The following is a 21,615-nucleotide window of genomic DNA, read 5'->3' as shown; positions in this document are numbered from 1 at the left end:
GCGTTACCATTAAACCAGTATGGATCCTTGTCCTGAATCAACCCCATACATTGCATAGTCTCAGACCTAAAGTTTTGATTTAGAAGTCTCTTTTTCTACCGTTTCAGCTTCTTTCAGTAGAAACTCAGAAGAAGAAATTCAGATAACTCCCTTTTTATTAAATAATGTGAATAAAATGCTATTTTGCGAAGTGAGGCAGTTTAATTAGATATTGAAAGCATCAGAAGATTTGCTTCTGTGCTTTCTGTGTATGTGTGCTGGCTGGTATTTTACCAGCGTGACACAATTAATGCTATCCTTTAAGCTCGTGCTGCCTTATTGAACTCTCAGTGGCACCAAACTGAGATCAGAATATCTTACCAAAAATCCTCCATCGATAGACGGAGCTGTGAGGAGAGCTCCCCTCCACCTCCTGTGCCACACTGCTTAGCGAACAGGATGAGTTCACCCCGCTGCCTCGGCTAAAGCAGGTACTTTGTAGGCTGAGGATTTAAAGCCTGCCTGGATTTTGGGAGATGGGGGGGTCAAAAAGAGAAGTTAGTGTGTACAAAAAAGCCTGGAGGACTCAACTTTTAGAAGATCCCTTAATCATCAATTCTGCACAAATTCCAAACTATGAGCTGTATTTTTTTTTTTAACTCATCTTTAACCTGTTGGACAAGAGTTCCCACATGGAGAGTCTAACCAGTAGTTTATCGATGGCAAAGCGGCTCTTTTACTTAGTTTTACTTCCTTTAGTAAAAGTTAAAAGGGTGTACCTTGATGTAATTGATAATTGATATTAAAAACACAGGTTGAATCTGCTACGAAAAGATTTGATTGCATGAGGTCAGGCCGTGTAGCTGTAATAAGTTAAAGTGCCTTACTCAATGATACGGCAATATATTAGGATGCCCTTAAGTTCATTAGTTATTGCCTTAGGTCATAGTCTATGTTCAGTAAATTTTATTGAAGTTCATTCTTGTGGCAATGACCTGAATTCAATCTGTGAAGTCTCCAAATTATTTAGTATAGATAATAATATATTTAGTATAGATATATGATTTTTTTTTTTTTACGGTCTTATCAAAACTGTAAGTTCAAATTGTTCCAGCTTTGCCTTCATAATGGCAGATTTTAAGCAAAGTGTAAGTCTGTGCAGCTCCACCCTTTGTGTCCCTTGTGTGCCAGTGTTGCTTCATTAGTCTGACACAAACACCTGGTGTTGCGCTTCCAGTCTCTGGAGGATGTTTCAGCATCTGGCACACACTGTGATCTTTTTTTATGTGTGTTTAATCTTTTTATTGACGTTTTATAATTAAAAGTAAGCAGAAACGAACCAAGGATAATATAAAAATGTGAAGTTTTGTGCAGTTGCAGTGGCATAGTGCAGCAGATTAGGGAAAGCAACCAAATAAAAATGAAAATTGTGAAGGGCAGAACTGAGGTATGAAGTGCAGCATCTTTACTGGCCACTCTCTGTGGCCGTGTTCTTCCTCAACAAAGCTGATCATCAGAAAGGGGATCAATAGACCCCCCCGTAGACAATGGCTATTTGAGTAATCAATGCCAGGCTTTTTATTAAAGCTTTTGTAATTAATAATCACTTTAAAATGTGTTTCTTAAATTTTAGACTACTTTGTGCCTGCCCATCACCTTCTGCCCCTTTGTATTTCATGTCTCCCTCCTTTCCTTCCCTGGAAAGCTCCTGCTCCAGGTGCCCCATCCTGCTGTGGGCCAGTCCCAGGGGATCTGCTTTCTGGTTTCACTGGTGCCACTGGTGCTCCAGGGTCACTGAACCCAGCCAAGGGACTGTACTCCCTCCCCTCCGCTGCCACCCACCTTGGTGGCCAGCTGGTTGAGGGAGGGGATTCTGCCCCTCTACTCTGCCCTGGTGAGACCCCCCTGCAGTGCTGCATCCAGCTCTAGGGCCCCCAACATCAGAGGGACATGGACCTGTTGGCACAAGCCCACAGGAGGCCGTGAAGATGATCTAAGGGCTGGAGTACCTCTGTCACACAACCTGTGAGGACAGGCTGAGAAAGCTGGAGAAGGCCCCAGGGAGACCTTATAGCCCCTTCCAGTCCCTAAAGGGCTTACAGGAAAGATGGGGAGGGACTCTCTATCAGGAAGCGCAGCAACAGGACGAGGGGTGACAGTTTTAAACTGAAAGAGGGGAGGTTTGGATTAGATATTAGGTAGAAATTCTTGACTATGAGGGAGGTGAGACACTGTCCCAGGTTGCCCAGAGAAGTTGCAGATGCCTCATCCCCGGAAGCGTTCAAGGCCAGGCTAGATGGGGCTTTGAGCAACCTGGTCTAGTTGAAGATGACCCTGCTTATGGCAGGAGACTTGGACTAGATGACCTTTAAGGGTCCCTCACAACCCCAATCATTCTATGATTCTATGATTTTCCCCTACAGCAGAGCCAGAGGATTCTGCCTCCCAGGACTCACTGGCCATGGAGAGAGATGCTCAGCCAACCAGGGGATTTGAGGACTTGGGGACACTTTCCACCTCAATTTGAGCGTGCATATGTGGCCAGGATAGCTTGGATTTGGAAGCCTTAATTCAGCTTGGTCTTAATGAGCACTTGACTTAAGAATGTGTTTGTGTTTTCATAGCACCAACCAAGTTTCCCTAAAGAGAGTAGCTAGGAAGGTCTGTTGCAACAGCACGTTGCTTTATTGGCAAAGTTTGACAAGGAAGGGGAAGAAAATGCTCTTGCTCTTCAAAAGTATGTTTTCTTGAATAATTTTGATTTAGTGACCATTAATGTAGTGAAACAGCACATTCTTCTTGTCATCGCCAGGGTTCATTTTTTTTCATGTATGTTTTTAAAACACTGGTCACGTGATATTACAGTTGGTATTTTTTTCTGTATACAGAGTTAAAAGGAATTGAAATGTTAATTACCTCCTTGACATCCGATTCCAATCGCTGCCCTGGGCACACGACATTTACACCCCTGTGACGGGGCAGGGTGTTTCTGTAAGGTCTTTCGTCAGGAAGCACAGAGGCTGTGCTGTAGAAGTATTTGGAAATATCAACATCCTTCCATTTCTGAGGAAAGAAATGATTTAGACAAAACTCCGTACTGCTACTGTAATGCTCCTCTGAGCTAATGTGTAACCTGAGGCATTGAAAAAAGACAGGGGGAATAAACAGAATAAATAAAGAGGGAAATTGCCTATGGATGTCTCGAGCAGAGCCAAGGTTTCAGGTCAGGCATTTGAAAGGACAGAGCCAAGCCCCACTGGTAAAATCATGGTTGAGTTTTACATGAAGGACATCATATATGTTGTGTGATGGTATTTAAATCCAAAGTTGACATTAGTAAAGTTTCAGAACATCAGTGATCTGGTAAATTAAAGATTAGGGAAATTACATCCCATTTGGCTATGGTAATAGAACGGGCATCTTCCGGAAATGCCAGTGCTAGCAGGGGAAGAGCAGGGGGGACACGATAAGGACACAAAGAAGGACAAGATTTTTGGCTGTTCAACATTGCTAATTTGCAAAGGATACACAGTGTTTTGGGTAAAAATATCCCTTTATCGATAAATAGTCACTTGTTGGGAGCAGGGTTGGAACAGTTGCAAAGTTCCTGAAAAATGTGTTCAGTTTAAAGATTTGTCAAAATCACATTTTTTGTTAAACCCAAGCAGTAGGTGAGCATGCAGCCCGGGGCCGGCTGCCCTTAAAGTCCTGAAAAGCAATATTTGTAGTTTTCTAAAATATTAGAGCATAAACTGTATAAAGAACGGTATGAGGGGTTTAGGGGAAAAAAATGGGATAGCTTGATATTCCGTATTGTTGCTTTAGGAACGTTTTATTTAATTCTTGCTGAAGCAGGTAGGCTGGCCTGAGGGGTTGTCTGTGGGGCCGAGGTTGTCCATGGGACCAGGAGTGTCCATGGGACCAGGAGTGTCCATGGGGCTGGGATGCCCATGGGATGGGGGTACTCCAGAGCTTCTCTGAGCTCTGCCTCGGGGGCAGGGGGACGGGCAAGGACCACGTCCATCCCAGGGCACCTCGAGTGGCATCTCCATCTGCTGACGGGCTGAACAAACCTGATTATTTGCAATCAAGCAAAATTTGGAGGCATTAGGAATGTTGCCACTGTGATCTAATTACACAAAGGTTCTTAGGGGCGGTGTGCATTAACCTAATGCAATGAAATCACCATTGAAACCTGACTGCTTCATCGAAAGCATCAAATCCCTGCAAGGACTGGGGTTTCTTGGAGGGAGGAATAACATGGGGATGAGAAAACTGATCTTAAAATATTACATGTTGCACAGATTACGTGGTTGCTGGAGCACCTCCTTTTTTTCCCCCGTGCTTTTCTAAGGTTGCCACTTGTATTGTGCTTTTCAAATTTTGTTTACTGGATTTCCGGCTACAGGTTGTCTGTGTAAAATACGGGTTTGAAGATGAAGTTCTAAAGGGAATAAAGCAAATACAATAGATGGAGTGGCCGTTTGTCAAGAAACCTACATGAGCCATTAAATGCTGTTTTCCAGTTTAGGTGTTGTAAAAATGAGAAGTGTGCTAATATAGGGCTCTATTGATCAGGAATGGGCCCCGGCATCTTCCACTAGGAAACATTATGTGCTGCGGTGAGTTCCTTCGTGAGATGGCCAATCTGTCCTCAAAATGTCTTGGATGCCTTTCACCCACTTGCTGTCTGGTTTTACGTAAAAAATGTGAACCAGAATGGAAGTTTCATGAGCAGAAAATAGGGTTGTGTTGATATGAAATAGCCTTTGACTGTAAAGGCTTCCTGAATGCTTGCTGTGATTCATGTATGCAGAAGATGGGCTCTTCCAGATGTGTTTTTAATGCATACTTGCATCCTGTAGAGCTAAGTTTTTGAGGAAAACTTAAAAGAAAAATAATTTTTTCCTTTTATGAGATTGATTTGCATTCATATGAAGTGATCTGACCATCAGCAAGATGTTTTAAGTTTATCCTCAGTGATTACAGAAATGGCAAACAAAATGGCAAGAAAACATTTTTTTTTTTATCATAAATGGGGTATATTTTAGTGTTTAGGGTTCACCAGTGTTGCATGGTGAATGCAGGGCTGGGATCGTGTTTCCCAAATTGCTGGTGCACAGGCACGTGGACCAGCAGGGACAGGGTTTCTGCTCCATTGGAGCCAGAGTCGCTGTGGATGGAAATAGGGTTCTTGGGGATGAAACTGTGGGCACGGGCAGACAAAAAACAGCTTGAAAACAAGTCTGCCATTTACGTAACTTGGGTAAATGCTGAAGTTTAACAGCTGTTCTTTAAAATCGCAGTTCCTGGGGTGATAGAGTTTCAACTAACGCTGTGTCCTCTTAGGAAGAGGTGTGGAAGTTGATTAATTTAGACAATTGCAGTTCGATGGTAGGAAAGGATGGAAACATGGATATTGGTCAGCTCCTGCGTGTCGGTCCTGCCCGTATTTGCTTTGAGCCAGCTGTGCTTTGTGGAGTCAACGAGTGCTGCTTGAAATATTGCCCCTCTTGTTCAGTGTTATGAACACGCGTACTTCACCTGGAAAGAATAAATTTTTTTTATTATAATCCTTCCGTTTGCATATGAATAGTCTAAAATTTGGCTTTGTTTCATGCATTCACTGAAAATCCATGGAAGAGAGAAGCAATGAACAGAGCCTGCGAATGGTTACAGGGAAGTTTTAAGGAAATCAAAGGAAAAGTAGATTAAAAATAATAACTTCCCTTATATCATCTGTGGAGGTGTCTTGCTTTGCCTCTATATTAAAATACAAAGCAGATTTCGTCTGTTTTCATATACATTTTATGGAGGGGAAAAATCAGATAAATTCTCTTCTGGAGTGAAGCACATTAATACATGGAATCCTTTAGGGAGAGATACACCATCAACAAGATCTGCATAAATACTAAAGTAATTTTGAAGCTGGTATTTGAGTAATTTTATTTTGGGAAATACAGTAGGTGTAATTAAAGTTTTATTTTTACATCTGTAAAGACATCCAAGCAGGTAAAGCGCTAAGCAGGGTCTGTCTCCCTCCCTCCCTCGATAATGCTGGTTCAAAGCTGCAACCTCAAATAACAAATAGAAAGTTATCTTGTTAAAAAAAAAAATACTTAATTTCAAATCCTTTCAAAGACCTATTTTTAGATTAAAAATTGGCACCTTAGTTCTGTTTCTTTGCCGTCTTTGAAAAGGTGTTTGAATTGGGGCACACATACAAGCCAACTGCAGGAGACCATCAAATATTCCGGTTTTAACTGCTTCTATTCTAAAAGTGAAAACACAGATAAACCTATGGTCTTTCTCATAGGGCAATTTATGACTTTTTTTAAAAATTAAAAGTCTTGAAATTGTCTTCAAAATTTAAGACAGATGAAAAACAAAACTGGCTTCTGTGCTTCATTAACGTTGTGTATTTTACTGTCATCTTTATGGCATTTATTTGTGCTAAAGGATAAGTCTGAGACAAGCATCAGTTAAGATAATGGGATTGTAAAGCAATCACGTAATTAGTTATCTGACTTCAATCATTTTTTAGAAAAATTTATAGCTACGTATTGAAAAGCTGCTTCTAAAAGGGAAAATAAACAGCGGTGCGTGAAACCAGTGGGCAGCAAAAGGGACGGGGGTTCTCGTCTTGGAAAGTAAAAAGATCTGATTTTCAGTTCTCTCGTAAGCCCCTTGAATATTCCCAGGCAGCAAAGATGGAGCATGAGGAGAGTGGTCAGAGATCTAGAAAATACAGGTTTTGGACAAGCATCGGTGGATTTATTTTGTCCAAAGGAAATGGAAGGGAGAGAGAAGTCTCCCAGTTGCTCCTCTGAAAGAGGGTGGGTGGACGCGTGGACACACATTGCCAGTGTAATCATCATCTCCTCTACCTTAGGCATTCATTCTGTCTATTAAAAAGAAAAGGGAAAAAAAGAAAATTTATCCTGCTTAGGAGGAAGCTATAGTATATTTTTACTGCTGCTTTTTTAATATTCCAGCTTTGTTTTGAAAAAAACCAAAACCTCCAATCCAGAAGAAAGCTCAAGGGTAAGAGAGGGGGTTGTGAGATGTTGGTTTCCAGCTGTGATAATAACTATATACAGAAATGTGCAATCTGGAGATGTGTTTGTACCATTGCAATATGCATGGATGTTTTCTGATTTAGCAAATTATTCAAAAGTATTCAATTTTCAATTATTCATTTTGAAACAGTTTGGTTTTAGGAGCTGACATCTCGGGTTTGCTGTTCTGTATTGCGGAATTCCCCAGATTAGGATACCAAGAAAAGAGTGTCCTTTTGGGAGTTTCTATATTTGTACTTATCTCCCTCATGTAAACCCCAGAATTCTCAAAAAAAATATGAGGCATATTTGTCCGTTCATTAAATATTTCACTTAAATTCTGAGGTTTGATCTTTAAATTTCCATTAATTTGCACTGTTTGGTCTATTGAGGTTTTCATTTGTCAAAATTGTTAGCTCTTGGGTATTAGTTACGCAAATATTGATGTGTAGCTTTGGCCTGTTAGCTATCAATTGAAATCAGAAAATCAATAGACTTAATAGCTCCTCATTACAGAGTTGATGCATTTGCAAGGCTGAGTCGCGTATTGTCAGGGAACAATCAATTCAGTCAAAAACTATTACACCATCACCGCCAGAAACGCTCTCATAATGTTTTGGTGTGTTTATAGTTGACCTGAGCTTCCACAGCAGCTCTCGATGCAAAATGACCCTCTTTTGGGGTCTCTTATAGAGTTATAAAGTCAGAGGCGTGGAGGGGCGGCTCTGGTGGTGATAGCAGAGACTCAGCAAACTCGTGACGTCCCATCCCGTGGCAAGTCCTGGTGTGGTTTACGGTGGTTTACACAAACAGGTTTTGTAGGTAAAGACTCTGCTTTCTGGCTTCCAGCAGTAATGAAAGTTTCCTAAAGCTGTTAGGAAATTGTTTGTGGTGGAATCTGGAGCAGTGCTCCCGTTACTTTAGAGGCAAATAAAGAAATCACGAAATCAATTTACGTCACAGCTCCCAGCTGGGGGGAAGCACCACCATCACAGCATGGACCACAGCAGAGGAAACCAGAGCCCATTCTTTGCTTTCCTGCAATAATCCAGCCATTTTCTTCTCTTTCTCTGAGTGGATGGTTATGCTTTCTTGGGTTTATATATTATAAAGGGAATTGTGAAGCAATAAAGGTGCACCTCTGAGATTTCAGGTTTACATACGTAGAAGAGAATACATATGTTTTCTTTCTTTTTCTCAAGAAAAACGTATGGTATTTACATTTTTAGTTTAAAACTCTGGGTAAAGTAATCAATTAAACATAGTTGAAGAACTTTGAGATGGCTACAAAATATACGTATATAGAGAAGATAATACCTAAAGCTAACTATAGCGATTACAGCGGTTTATAGAAATGATTTTTGTAGGTAAAGACTCTGCTTTCTGGCTCCCAGTGGTGATGAGAATGTCCTAGAGCTTTTCTCCGCAGAGTTTGTGGCTCACCCTGCCCCGTCAGCCTGGCATCTCTGAGCGTTCAACCTGCTCATTGCTCCACTGAAAAAAAACCTAATGATTATTTTAACTTAAATATGTGCATACTGTATCATCTTGTATGTACGTATTGAACTGTACCGAAGGACTGATCACTAGTGTGCAAACTGCTGCCTTCCTTCTCCTTCTGTGTCGATAGACTGCGATGGAGACGGATCCCAGCGATTCCTGCTCCCTCCTGGGCTTGCCCTGGGCTGCTGCCTCCCGACGTTTGCCAGGCTTTCTGCAAAATCACAGTGGAAAAATTATCCCCGTGTTAAAGGGACACTTCTTAAAAATTGTGTATTGTGAAAGATCATTTAGCTATTTTAGCTGTTTAGTTACAAAGAGCGTGCTTCGCAATTAAATATTATAAAATAAAGAATTAAAAAGCAGGAACGAAAATTCAAATATATCAGTAAGGATACTGTAGCTGTAGTCTAATTGTATGTTAAAACATACACTGAGAGAAGTAATTCAATACATTGCTCAATGCAAATGAGAAATGGCTCTATGGACTTTAAATTAATTAATTATTTGCAGTAAGAAGAGCCTTATCTTTTTGATTTAGACTACAATCCCACAGAAACATACGCATTTCCTCTAAGTTCATGTGTAAGTCATCACACGGAATTTAACAGAAATACGTACATTCAAAGCATCGAGCATCTCAATATTTGCTAGTGATTATTTTTAAGTCCCTGTTGCTGTTCTCCAAAGTTAATTGCAAGAAAGTTGTATCATTCGTTTTATTTAAGTATTTTTCTTCACTGGAGAAAGGTTATTAAAGTCAAAGAAAAAATCCAGACACTCAGTAAACATGCAGGATGAGTGAAACACAGACTAAATTAATGATATTTAAGATGACATACATAATTATAACAGAGAGGTCAGGGTAGGTGGCAGCTTTCCCAAGTATATAGAGTGTCAGAAAAATCCCCAAAGTATATATTTTAATTGAGTTATGTTTTCTTTCCTTCACACTGAAGCATTAAGGTATTACCCCAGTCCTGGGCCTGTGTTCCTATAATTTAACATGGCAAAATTCCCAGCTCTACGTTTTGACAGTAAAACCACATCATGCATAGGCTCCTTCCAGCAATGAAATACCACTTTGTATTTGTCTCCAAATCATCAGTTTCTTTTTCAATTTAAACAAAAATACGTTTAATATACGGGGGAAAATAAATTTTACAAGAGTGAGGATGAATTGAGCGCCATTTTTGAAATGTGAGAAATGCGTGAAAAATGAAAGAACCCGACAGATGCGACAGAAACAAACAAAACTCTGTGGCAAAGGGCAAATAAACCGTGAGTGGTATGTCCCGAGGAGCTGGGTTGGCCAAGCCTTGTCCATGGGTTGGTGGCTTCCCCCTGTCCCCAGCTCCAGCCCTGCAGGACTTGGGGAGGTGGCCGGTGCCTGGGCAATGGCTGAGCAGGGACCGGCCGTGGATGGAACCCCAAAAGAACCAACCAGACACCCTCTTTTGAAGATTTATGCTCATTAAAAACAACACAAAGAATTGAGTAGTACAGTCAGCCACTTAGAGTTTAGGTTTTCTTGGACGGAGGGTGGCTTAAAGCGCTCGTGCCAACAGCAACAGGAGGCTGGAGGGACGCTGTACCCCCTCTCCATCAGCACCAAGGCCTTTTTCCATGGGGAAAGAGGCCTTCAGGGGTTTCGTGTACTGGGATACGGGGAAAATTACTTCACTGCACACACTCCCTAGAGAAGGATTTTATTATAATTGTTTTCTCCAATAACAATTGTAAGAAAGGGATTTTCCCCCCCCTCTTTTTTTCTTTCCGGTCTTTGATTTGCCTCCAGCCCATCCCAGTCAGCCAGCATCCCTCCCCGTGCTTCTCCAGTTACACTTAAATATAGCTCCATGCCAGCAAATGGGGAATATGGAGTAAGTGGACCTGGCTTCAATACCTGCCTGGGCTGGCTGGTGGTGCCTGGGGTTCCGCCGGGTCGGTAACGTTGGTCTCTGTGTAAAAAGGAAGGACACAAGGCAATAAAAGATTGTGTCCTGGGGTCCAGCCTCCCCAGGGTGAGTGAATGGGATTAGCTAAATTAGAGGTTTGGAGCAGAAAAATATTCTTAAAAAGAGGCTTAACCAAATGTGAGATCCCTTATTACTCTGTTTTATTTTGGCATCTCGTTTAGCAATGCACTCATTAGTGGAGTACTCTTATCTCTGCAGCCCTGTTCTGAGCTCTGTCTAGCAGAAAGTCCATTTGTGTGTGAGTGTGTGTGTGCAAATGCACGTGCACGTCCGTGCACGCACACGCCAAAACCTCACCTCTGCGTTCAAACAGACCAAACACTTAGAAAATGAGGAAAAAACCAGAATTAAGCATTGTGACTCCAGGTGTATAATTGCAAGTTTTCCACAAGGTCTCTGCCTTAGTCAGTGTTGCTTCATTTTGGACTGTCTTTAGTTAATAGGAACTATTAATTATGTTATATCCTCATTATTCAAAATGCAGATCTGTGCTTTATTTGACTGTAGCTATTCGAACCTCATCTTAAAAGCAGCGTTAGGAATTTCTTCACGGGCTGTTCTGGGGGCTCATCTCTACAGGATCTGAACGTGTCACAAACGTTCACGCTTTTATCCTCGCAGCAGCCTGGTGAGGTGAGCCAGTGTTATTAATCCTGGGTTTTTAAGCAGAGAGCAGAGACAGGAGTATAACAGGGTTTCAGCTTTGGAGAACTTTAAAAGCAGAACGTCGTCTTCAGCATATTTAATTTTGCATTTTATGTACCTAAGTGCAGCTCCCACTTACTTTGGTTGCCATTCCTGAGTCGTTGTGGAAAATGGGCAGGGTGGTTGGTGGCCGTGCTGCGGCTCTTCCCAGGAGGTAGAGGAAGAATCTGGTGTTGGCTGCAGTTCCCCAGGGCACGTTACCCACAGTTAACACTCCCAGCTCTCCCTCCGCTCCAGTCTCCTTTGCCAGCCATTTTCCTGTCTGTGCAACAAGCCTCTTCCCTCCGGACTCTTCCACTTCTTCTGGGGATGGTTCCATCCCTGCTTCAGGAGCTGGGGGGAGCTCCACAGAGACAGGCACCTGCCTCTGCTACACTGTCCTTTCCACCATCATCTGGAGCAGCAGGGTTGAAAATAAAGTCTGAGGTTTTAGATTGGTTCTACATAACAAACTATGCAATATTGTGTATATTAAGCCTATCTTCAGTCTTTTGGGGCTGAAAAATAAGAAATCTTGGTAAGGCAGGAGCAAAGAGGGTCATTTCCAAGTATTATGGTTTGTGTGTCAGGGCCATCCCAAGCACACATCCAGGCTGGGCAGAGAATGGATGGAGAGCAGCCTTGAGAAGAAGGACTTGACAGTTTTGGTTGATGAAAAGCTCGACATGGGCCAGCAATGTTGCTGGCAGCCCAGAAAGCCAACTGCATCTTGGGCTGCATCCCCAGCAGTGTGGCCAGCAGGGTGAGGGAGGGGATTCTGCCCCTCTGCCCCTCTCTGGGGAGCCCACCCTGCAGTGCTGTGTCCATCTCTGGTACCCCCAACATCAGAAGGACATGGACCTCTTGGAGCGGGTCCAGAGCAGGGCACAAAGATGATCGGAGGGCTGGAGCCACCTCTGCTGTGAGGCCAGGCTGAGAGAGTTGGGGGTGTTCAGCCTGGAGAAGAGAAGGCTCTGGGGAGACCAGAGCGGGTGTGTACAAAGAGCATCGTATCGGAGAGTTTACTGGATTCCATGTCTTTTGCTGCCCACCCTGTTTTGGGCAGTGTTGGTGCCAGCACCAAGACTGTTCAGTGCTTGGCTGGCATCATGAAGAAGCAGGTTAGAGCATCTCGGTGTGCGCTGCCGTCTCCAAAAAAAGGGATGAATTGAGGAGCCTGTGAAGCTAGGGGAGACTGTTGCTGTGGTTCAATTTAACAAAAATTGTATCATTTTGTTTAAACTGCAGTCCCTTCTGTGGAGTCTTTTATCTTCTGTTAAAAAATGGGGTTTTGTTGATCTCAGTGGCCGTGCCAACATTACATGTGTACTTACTGCATGTCAGATGGGTATTTATCTGAGAGACCAGAGTGAATCTGTGGGATAAGTATGAGACTTAACTGAGAATTGTCTTGTTTACGCTGGCTAAGGCCTAGATGAAATGGGATTTTAAATACATGTATCATATTTTATTGGTGCTAGATGTTTAGCTGGTGTGAATGGCATTATTTTCATGTACCAGCTAAAGGCCTGGCCCGGGAAAGAACCAGAAAAATAATTTAAAACCAACAAACAACAGTTTTGCTAATCTACGTTTCATTTTTCGTTTAGCCACTTAAATTGTGTTCGGTGTTTGAGGGCAACCAGAGGTGGTTGTAGCTCCTGTGCATTTCCCCTGATGCCTTACTGAGAATCAATATATGGACTGGAATAAAAGCATGGAAGTTACTGTTATTGACACTGAGCATCACAGTGGCACCGTGTGTCAGCGTGTGATACTCTGGAACTGTTAAAATACACTTATTAAATGCCCTATCTTGGAAAGGCTCTGCGGGTGATACCACGGTCTATAATAAGATGCAGTAGGGAAAAAAAAAATCTCTGGACACGTGCAATCGTCCGTCTTCACTTTCAGCATCACTTTTTGAAGTGTAAACAAAGAAAGATCCGTGCAAAAACCTCAACGCCTGCAAAGTTTCAGCCCCACTGACCCACACGTCTTACGGTCTGCCTCGTCCGCAGCCCAAGTTCTGATCTTATTTCCATTTTTTTTCCTGTACATCCAGTTCATGATAACATTTTACTGCTTGGTTCTGTGTTTCTATACAGTCGGATCCCTGTATATAGTGGGGTGTGGCCAGATGCAGAAATACTCTTATTTATCTGAGCGTGCAAAATAGATACGAGTATAGGTTTAACATAGACAAATTGTTATATATTATGCGTATATGTAATATATACACTCGTTAGTTTGTACATACAATATAGAGGTTATTTGGGATAGATATATAAAAGATAGAGGAAGCCAGTAATTGCCTTTAAGATCAGAGCACAAAGCATTACCTTGGATTTTACAAGGCCAGCGAGCAACAAAAGAGCAGTAATTTATGAGCTCAGCGTAAAAGAATAGCATAATTGCATTAAAAATTAATGCTAATGAACACTAAAATGGGGAAGGTGGTTATGATGAAAGTTTGTATTCATCTTCCCTGGTTTGAATGATGGCTAGTGGCTTGATTAATGGCTTAATTTCTATCAATTAGCGGGGAAAAATCTCCTGCGAGACAAGGGTAAATTGAGCATTGAATTACATATCTTGCTTTTGTGTGCTGAGAAAAAAAAGAGCGCCGTATCTCTGATATTGGCCGCAGTGACAAATGCGGTGTGCCCTGCGCCGGCCCCCCCGCCGGGGGCTGCCCTGCGGTTCTGGGGGGGCTGGGGGGGCGGCCAGCACCGGCCCCCGCGCCCTCTCCGCCCCCCCAGCCCTTTCTGCTGCTCCCTCTCTTCAGGGAAGGAAAGCACCCAGCGATTTTAAGTGGATTAGGGCCGTTTCCTAGCACTTTATTAGCCGAGTTTGACTTTTTCCTGGAGTATTGTCAAAAAGACCCTAAATTGCCTCAAAATGGGAAAAAGTATGAAAAGCGCAGCGGTGGAGGTAACCTGAACGCAGGGTTAAATGCGTGGCTAGAGCAGGAATCAAAATGTTCCTGAATTGCTTAAATATTCTTAAATTCAGAACTCAATTGCTAAAGTTTACCACCGTGTCTTCTGCTTGGTTTTTTACCCAATATTATATTTATTTTTATACCCAATTCTTTTTAAAGAAAAACATATTAGTGTCCAGACTGTGAAAGCTAAGTTATAATTATAATGTATTTAAATAGCACGTTGTAAGTACTCTGGTACTCTCTAGTAAGTGGAGTACTTACAATATGCTATTTTAATACATTATAATTGTAACACCAGCGTACTTACAATTAAGCTTGAAGAATACAAATTAACAGTAAAAAAAACTTTCTCTGGCCGCAGTGGCTCCTTTTGGCGGATGTTTTATTGTTTCTGCAAGTTTGGCTGGGAAAAGTTCTTTCTTGGGAAATCTCAACAGCTGGGAAACAGTGTGGCCAAGTGTCGAAACGGCGCTTTGACAGCGCGAAGGGGATGGGGAGACGTCAGCGGCGTCGGGCAGGTTTGATCAGGACTTAAAGCTGTTGGAGGGAAGAGGCAGTTTGGAAACGAATAATCCTGAATTTTCCCCCCCTGGCTGCACGCCCCGCTGGGCTGGGGGCATCCTCAGGGAAAATCCAAGATTTTCCAAAGGGCTGAGACAAAGGCGGGCCGCGGCCGGCGTTGAGCGTGGTGGTGCCTCCCTCTAACGGCTGGCTCTGCCGGGCTGGAGGCTCCCGGGGAGGAAAGCCAGGGTGAAGTGGTCTTCAGCCTCAGCCTTCAGCCTCAGCGTCCCACCACATCCCAGGGTGGGAGCCAGAAGGGACTCCCGAGCAGGGCAAGAAGGGGGGAATGCAAAACTTGTGGGATTAATTAATTTCTTGGCTGATTTGCTCCGGTTTTCAGTGAAATGATTGTAGTGGTGAAGGTCTCCAGCCCCACCATGGCTGGTGGCCACCGGTGAGGTTCTGCACCCGCCTCTGCCCGTGATCCCCTGGGCATCCCCGGACATCGGCACCGGTGTTGGGACTGGAGGTCACGCTCTGCAAATACCTGTGCCAGGGGACAGCCCTCATTAGCTGCTGCTAATTGTCTCCTGCACAGAGATAAGATTTGAGGGTTTCAAAAGATTAGAAACCCCCCAAAACACATTTACAAGTTTTATAAAGTCTAGAGGTGATGAAAGTGAAGCGAATCCCACCCGTCCTGCTGGATTTTTCCTCCTCCTCCTCCTCGTGCTTTCATTTTATTTAATATAAATATTTCAGTGGGACACACTATAGAAGACATCATGTCTCAGAGCCATGTAGGTTTTTGTCTCTTCCGCTGCAAATTGGCTGGATGAAAACTTCATTTTTCTTTGATATGTCACTTTGCACAGCTTAAGTAAAAACAGGAAGCAATTAAATAGCACCGGGCATGTGAAAAACCACAGTTCTGGTGAAAAACCAGAGAGGTCTATAATGCAGTTGTTACTGTATCCATACAGTTATAGAGAGATATATATACAGCTGTGTAAAAATTAGGCAGTATCACCTCAGCAAACCCTAAATAAAATGGGATGAAGGGGAAAATATTTTCCTCTTTAGTTGGTTTGTTTAGTCTGGTGCCTATTTGTGTTTTCTTCTTTTAATCCTCAACTCATGGACAAAAGAGCAGAAAGAACAGCAACTTATTCAGATAATAGTTGGGTTGGAAGGGACCTTAAGGATCACGTAGTTCCAACTCCCCTGCCATGGGGGGCCTGGGGGCAGTTTGTGAAAGTATTTCCAAGCATATTCTTAACATGTATTATATTTTAAATGGGTCAGTTAAATTAACCAGCTACATCCTGTTAAATATAATTGGTCAAATATGAAGAAACATATATTCTGAGCAATATTTTAGGTTTATTATGTCATTTCTTTGATTCTTAAGTTAGAGCCACTTGAAAGAAAACTCTTTAGCTAAAGGCACGCGTTCATTTTCATGGGCAGGATCGTAGATGAGCAATGAATCCAGCAAGCATTTTACACCTAAAGATTATACAAGAAATATTTAAAATATGTTTTTATTTAATGGGTCTTTCACAAGATTCTATTAGTCACTTAATGCTTCTGTTTCAATGGTTGTTAAATTCCTAGTGGGCTTCATCACCAGTTTTGTCTTTAGAAATAAGCAAAGAAATGGGAATATTCCACACGGACCTTGCAGAAAAGTTACTTTTTCTTTTATCTGATTCTCTGGTGTTTCTGATTATCGTGTGTGTGAAATTTTTGGATGGCATCTGAAGGATTAATACATATTTTATTTCCAAAGTGGCATTTCAACTTACTGCTAATACAGACTAATTCAATATGAAAACAGCAGCTATAAGAGATGTGTGTATAGGTAGATATATATATTTCTCTCTATATGGGAAGAGGTGAATAGATGTGAATACAGAAGGGAAGTGTCAAACCTTTGGTGGGGCTGGGCTGGGCACAGGCTGCCCCCGGTTCCTGGGGGGGTTCTCCGGCCACGTGTCACCAGGGAGGGTGGTGACAGGAACAGGAGTTGTGCTGCTTCTATAAAAAAATGGCCTCAACAAGCCCTAATACAAGATTTAGTCTATTTTTTTCGCTATAACACGGTAAAATGACTTGCTGTGCAATGAGTTAGTATTGATTTTTTTTTTGTCTGTAGCCTCTTAGCTTTCTGACTCCATTATTTTTGATTTTACTATGAAATACATATCCTTTCTACTGACATCTGACAAACAACATATGGAAGTCGTTTTATCTACCAATAATGTGTTTGTCAAAAAAATCATGCGCTAATGGGTTATGCTTCCTCCAGTCCATTTTCCCCAAGTTAATGTCACTGATGTAATTCTGAACATTTAGTGATTTTTGCCCCCTTAATAATTTGTCATTTCTATAGGTTTGTGTAAGATTCATGTAAGATACTGTAACAGGCTGGGAACTGACCAAAGCTTTTGTGAAATAAGAATTGAGCAACTGATTTGAAATCTATGTTCACCTGCCTTTCTGTGATCCCTGGTTTTAACACTGTGACTGCCAGGGACATGGAACAGTCCTTTATTTATCCGCAGACTGGGATCTACCCAGGAGCTTGATGAATTAAGATTTACTCTCTCTAGTAGGGCATTAGTATATTTGTTTTTATACTTCCTATGGGATCTTTAGGAATCTGTTTTTTAAAAAGAAGACTTTAGCAGCAAGGTGATGGAACTTCTAAAGACAAATTTCCTCTGATCCCTGGTTTTAACACTGTGACTGCCAGGGACATGGAACAGTCCTTTATTTATCCGCAGACTGGGATCTACCCAGGAGCTTGATGAATTATGATTTACTCTCTCTAGTAGGGCATTAGTATATTTGTTTTTATACTTCCTATGGGATCTTTAGGAATCTGTTTTTTATAAAGAAGACTTTAGCAGCAAGGCGACAGAACTTCTAAAGACAAATTTAATTCTAAGTAAGTGATTTTTTTCCTTCTAAATTCAAAATATTCAGGTTTAAAGATGCACTCATGCACTTGCTGTAGTGCAGCTCTCGTCCTAAGCCTTGCCAAAGCTGAAGCTTTACCGAGGCTTCCCCGACACCCTCCCAGGGCTGTGAAGTTGGCCGTGCAAGGAGCTGCGGTGTCTCTGCCCCTGTCCCACCTGGTTCTGCCCCCCCCCTTCCCTGAGGACACCCCACATCACTGCTCCCGCCCGTGTCCCACCGGCTGCAGACCTCTGCCTGCCTTCAGCCAAGCTCCTGAGGTGGGAGTTCTCCAGGAGAAGCAGTCGGGGGGGCTGTAAGTGGTCACCCAGGCTCAGCAACTGACATATTTGACTTTCTGCACGTTTAACACATCCAGAAATAGTTAGCATGTTCCTGATTTTTCTGTTCATCATATCCATAGAGAGGAAAATATTCCCAAATAAATTTTGAAGCCACAGGGCAGGTTCTTGTTTGTTGCTGGAAAGTTACATCTCTTCCTATCTGTTGTCTGCCTTCCCCATTTTATAATTGCTGCTCCCAGCAAAACCTGCCCACTGCTCTCTAACAGAGCACCTCCACTGTTTCACACCAGCCCCAATGTACTGTGTATAAAGAAAATAGTTTTCATAAGTAAATAAGATGAAGATTAAATTGGTTAAAATTGCAAACCAAAGCCTGCAGTTAGCAGAATCCTAGATTTGCTTGTCACTGCAGTTAGATATACAAGTAGATAAGGAAAATGAACTGAACTGTGAATCAGGAGAAGCAGAAAGTGAAACAGACAGTAAAGCAAATACTTTTGTGTCAGATGTTCCGTAATGAATAAGTCATTCTGCCTGAAAAGAAAACAGATTTGTGGTACAACCTGTTGATAAAAGATAAGGTTGTTAATTTGGTGTGGGCACGTCCATTCCAGGAGTGTTTCTGTGCTGCCATTAGTTTATTGGCTCACCTGAAGCTCCACTTACTTGTCATTAATAGACTGAAATGAGTTTCCATTGTTTAGTCATTACAGACTTTGCATTTCTTTTTTTTTGTTGTGCAAAAGAGAAAGTATTTTGCAGTATATGTACATATCTAGGTGAATTTGGACTTAGAATTTTGTATACAGGGAAACAGTTCAGTCCTTCCAAGTTTCTGAATAATTCTGCAAGCTCTTTTGGTCTGGAAGGAGTTTTATGACTTCAAATACACGTTGGTTTCTTTAGAACAAGAAATTTAATCTTCTAGACATACATATGAATGTACTACAAATATATAATTACAACTGCACTTTTATTTAAATTTGCATTTTATATAATATTTAAAGTATTCTTGAGTATTCATTAATTTTTTGATCAAACCTCAGGTACCTGAAAGAAACAGCAATGTTTTATCCTAAGCTGCTTTATCCTCAACTTTTTGGCAATTTCCTTTGTACTTTGTTACTCGAGACCATGATACTGTGACTCATGAGCTCATCAAGCCCACCAGTAAGAAACCTTTTAAAAACAAATGTTAGAAGAGTGTTTGCACTGGATGAGCCTGTGCATGGTGCTCTGAGCTTCCTACCAGTCTCATCTACCCAGAAGATTGTCTGGTTGAGGGGAGGAAGAACGAGCAAAGCCCACCCGACAGCAGCCCCGTTGCGTGTTTAGGGCAGCTCATACCAAGGTTGGCAGGAGCTGCTCAGCCTGGGATTCAAATATATCTTGTTAAATACATGTGCATTGTAAGACCTCACAGTACAACAAAGAAGCAATTTTACTCATTTCATTAAATCACTGAAAATCTGTCACCTACAAATCATATGAGCACAGAATATTTAGTGTGTATGTTAGGAATATTTTATTACCAAATTGTAAGATTTTCTTTTTGTCAAATTCACCTAACGATGTAACTCTTACTGCCAAACTAATCACTTAGCTTGCCATGAAGATGATGGCACATCTCTTGGGACATCTGCAGCAGAAGCCAAATTCACCTCCATACAAGCAGAAGGTCATACAGATGATGCTCCACTGAGTTGTCTGCACTGTCACCAAAACCTTAACTTCTTTAGGAAATCCTCGTGCCATAAACCTAGCAGTTGTCCTGCAAGGACACCTCTGGCAAATTCTTAAGTTAGCATCTTGAATGATATCATCCGTTGAACAATAATGGCCAACTCACTGTTGTAATTTTTACTAAAGGAGAAAGTTTTTCTTCGTAAAAGAGTATTTTAGGCTGCATTACTTTTTTTTTCCTGGTATGTACTGTTGTAAAATATATTCAAGGCATTGCTTAGACACGGCATTTATTGTGGGCTTACACTAACGTATCCTGACATTACACCTTCTCTTTGTAGACCAAGCCACCCTCGTGGAGCAAGTGAAACGAGTAAAGGAAATTGAAGCTATTGAAAGTGACTCCTTTGTTCCACAGACATTCAGATCAAGTAAAGAAGTCAAAAAGGTAAGTTTTCAATATCCTTTCGTGGTGCATAATCCTTTCAAAGTCAGGTGGAAGCTGCGCTATTAATAGAGTTTCCATTGATGAACGAGCATCAGTGTTGACAATCCTAAATCCCACCAGCGACTCTCCTGTGTAAGTGGTGTGGAGTTCAAGGAAGGATACATTTGAATGTGTAAGAATTTCACTTAAATCAGCTGTTTTGACAGTATGTTCTACCTATGCTGAGCAACTCTGATTTTTAAAAATTCTTTAAAAATCATATTAAAAAATGAAGATTTTTTTTTTTCTTAGGAAAAGCAGAAGAATTGAAATCCAAAAGTAATCAGACATTTACATTGTAATTAAAAGGTAGAGATCTGTATTTTTAATTCTGCTTAACTGAAGTCAGACTTCAAGATTGTACTTACTCCCTGAAACAAAAGGGCATAGTTTTCAGACAGCTTTCCAAAAACCTCATGCGATTCATCCAGGTTTCAGAATTTTGCCTACGTTTTGGCTGCCAAGTTTTCTAGGGAACTGGGATGCTTTTGTCTTTGGGAGCAGGCAAGCAAAGGCTGGCTGAGTTTTCCCATCTAATGGTGAGGTGTTTTGAATTATCACTGTTTGTTTCCCCCAGAACATGCATTTTCTTGCCTTTTCCAGAAGTCTCTGAGAAGTTCATGCAGCTTCTTCAGAAAGTGATCCCAAACACTAATTCTACTGTTCCGCAAACTCTCTCATTACCTTTGGCAATACCTTTTTTCCCACTTCATGTGTTTAGTCTGGACATTAGTCCACGTCCAGTGTGTCCCACCAAGCACGCTGAGAAGTATTTGCATGAGGATCCTTCCACGGGCACCTGTTGCAGTGGGAAGGACGCTTAATGCTGGGTTAAGGTGCTGCCACGCTTGGGGGTTTGAGGATGAGATATCAGATGTGTTTCTTTCTTTTTAGTCAGCAGAGCCTCCTGAGCTACAGTACGAACCTGTAACTATCGGAGCAGGACCTGCTGATGCATCTGCTCCTGAAAAAGAACCACCACCTGCCAATATTCCTACTGCCATCAAATACCAAGATGATAATTCTTTAGCACATCCAAACGTAAGTGTGCCAATATTTAATTCATCTTTCAAACACCACAGCCCATTGAATGAGAGCGGGTTCGTGTGACCCAACAACCATTTTGCTGTGCTGCTCATCAAATCATCTGTGGTCTGAAGACCGTTAACTGATGGGTCGCTCATTGGCTCAAAGAGGATCGCACTCCTCACATCATCCAGTGGAGAATAATTACAGCAGAAGTAGTTCACCAGTGATGTAGTTTTAGAGTTGCAAACGAATTTTATGTCAAAGTAATTTAATGCAGGGGAATTTAAGATCCTGTTCAACCAAAATTCAGGAAAGATTGCTTTTGGTTTATGCTAAGGGACATGGTGTAGGGGAGGACTTTGTAGAGTAGGGTAGATGGTTGGACTCGATGATCCCAAGGGTCTCTTCCAACCTCAGTGATTCTATGATTCTATGATTCTATGTGGTTGGAAACCTGGTAGAAGACTCAGAACTTGCCCACTTTGCCAAATCGTAAAGCTTT

At 41.9% G+C, this 21,615-nt stretch overlaps 1 protein-coding gene across 1 annotated transcript in view; it reads left to right on the top strand.

The window, feature by feature from the left end:
* The window catches only part of RSRC1 (arginine/serine-rich coiled-coil 1), a 187,837-nt gene that overhangs the window by 165,511 nt on the left and 711 nt on the right, over positions 1-21,615 (top strand). The window contains exons 8-9 of the mRNA XM_014945888.1: positions 19,939-20,045; positions 20,979-21,125. Of these exons, the coding sequence (XP_014801374.1) occupies positions 19,939-20,045; positions 20,979-21,125 (254 nt within the window). The remainder of the gene's footprint in view (positions 1-19,938; positions 20,046-20,978; positions 21,126-21,615) is intronic.

This window comes from Calidris pugnax, unplaced genomic scaffold (genome assembly GCF_001431845.1).
Source record: "Calidris pugnax isolate Ruff unplaced genomic scaffold, ASM143184v1 scaffold111, whole genome shotgun sequence".
NCBI classification, from domain to species: domain Eukaryota; kingdom Metazoa; phylum Chordata; class Aves; order Charadriiformes; family Scolopacidae; genus Calidris; species Calidris pugnax.
The sequence above is the reverse complement of the archived record's forward strand: the minus strand, read 5'-3'. Positions and strand labels throughout refer to the sequence as shown.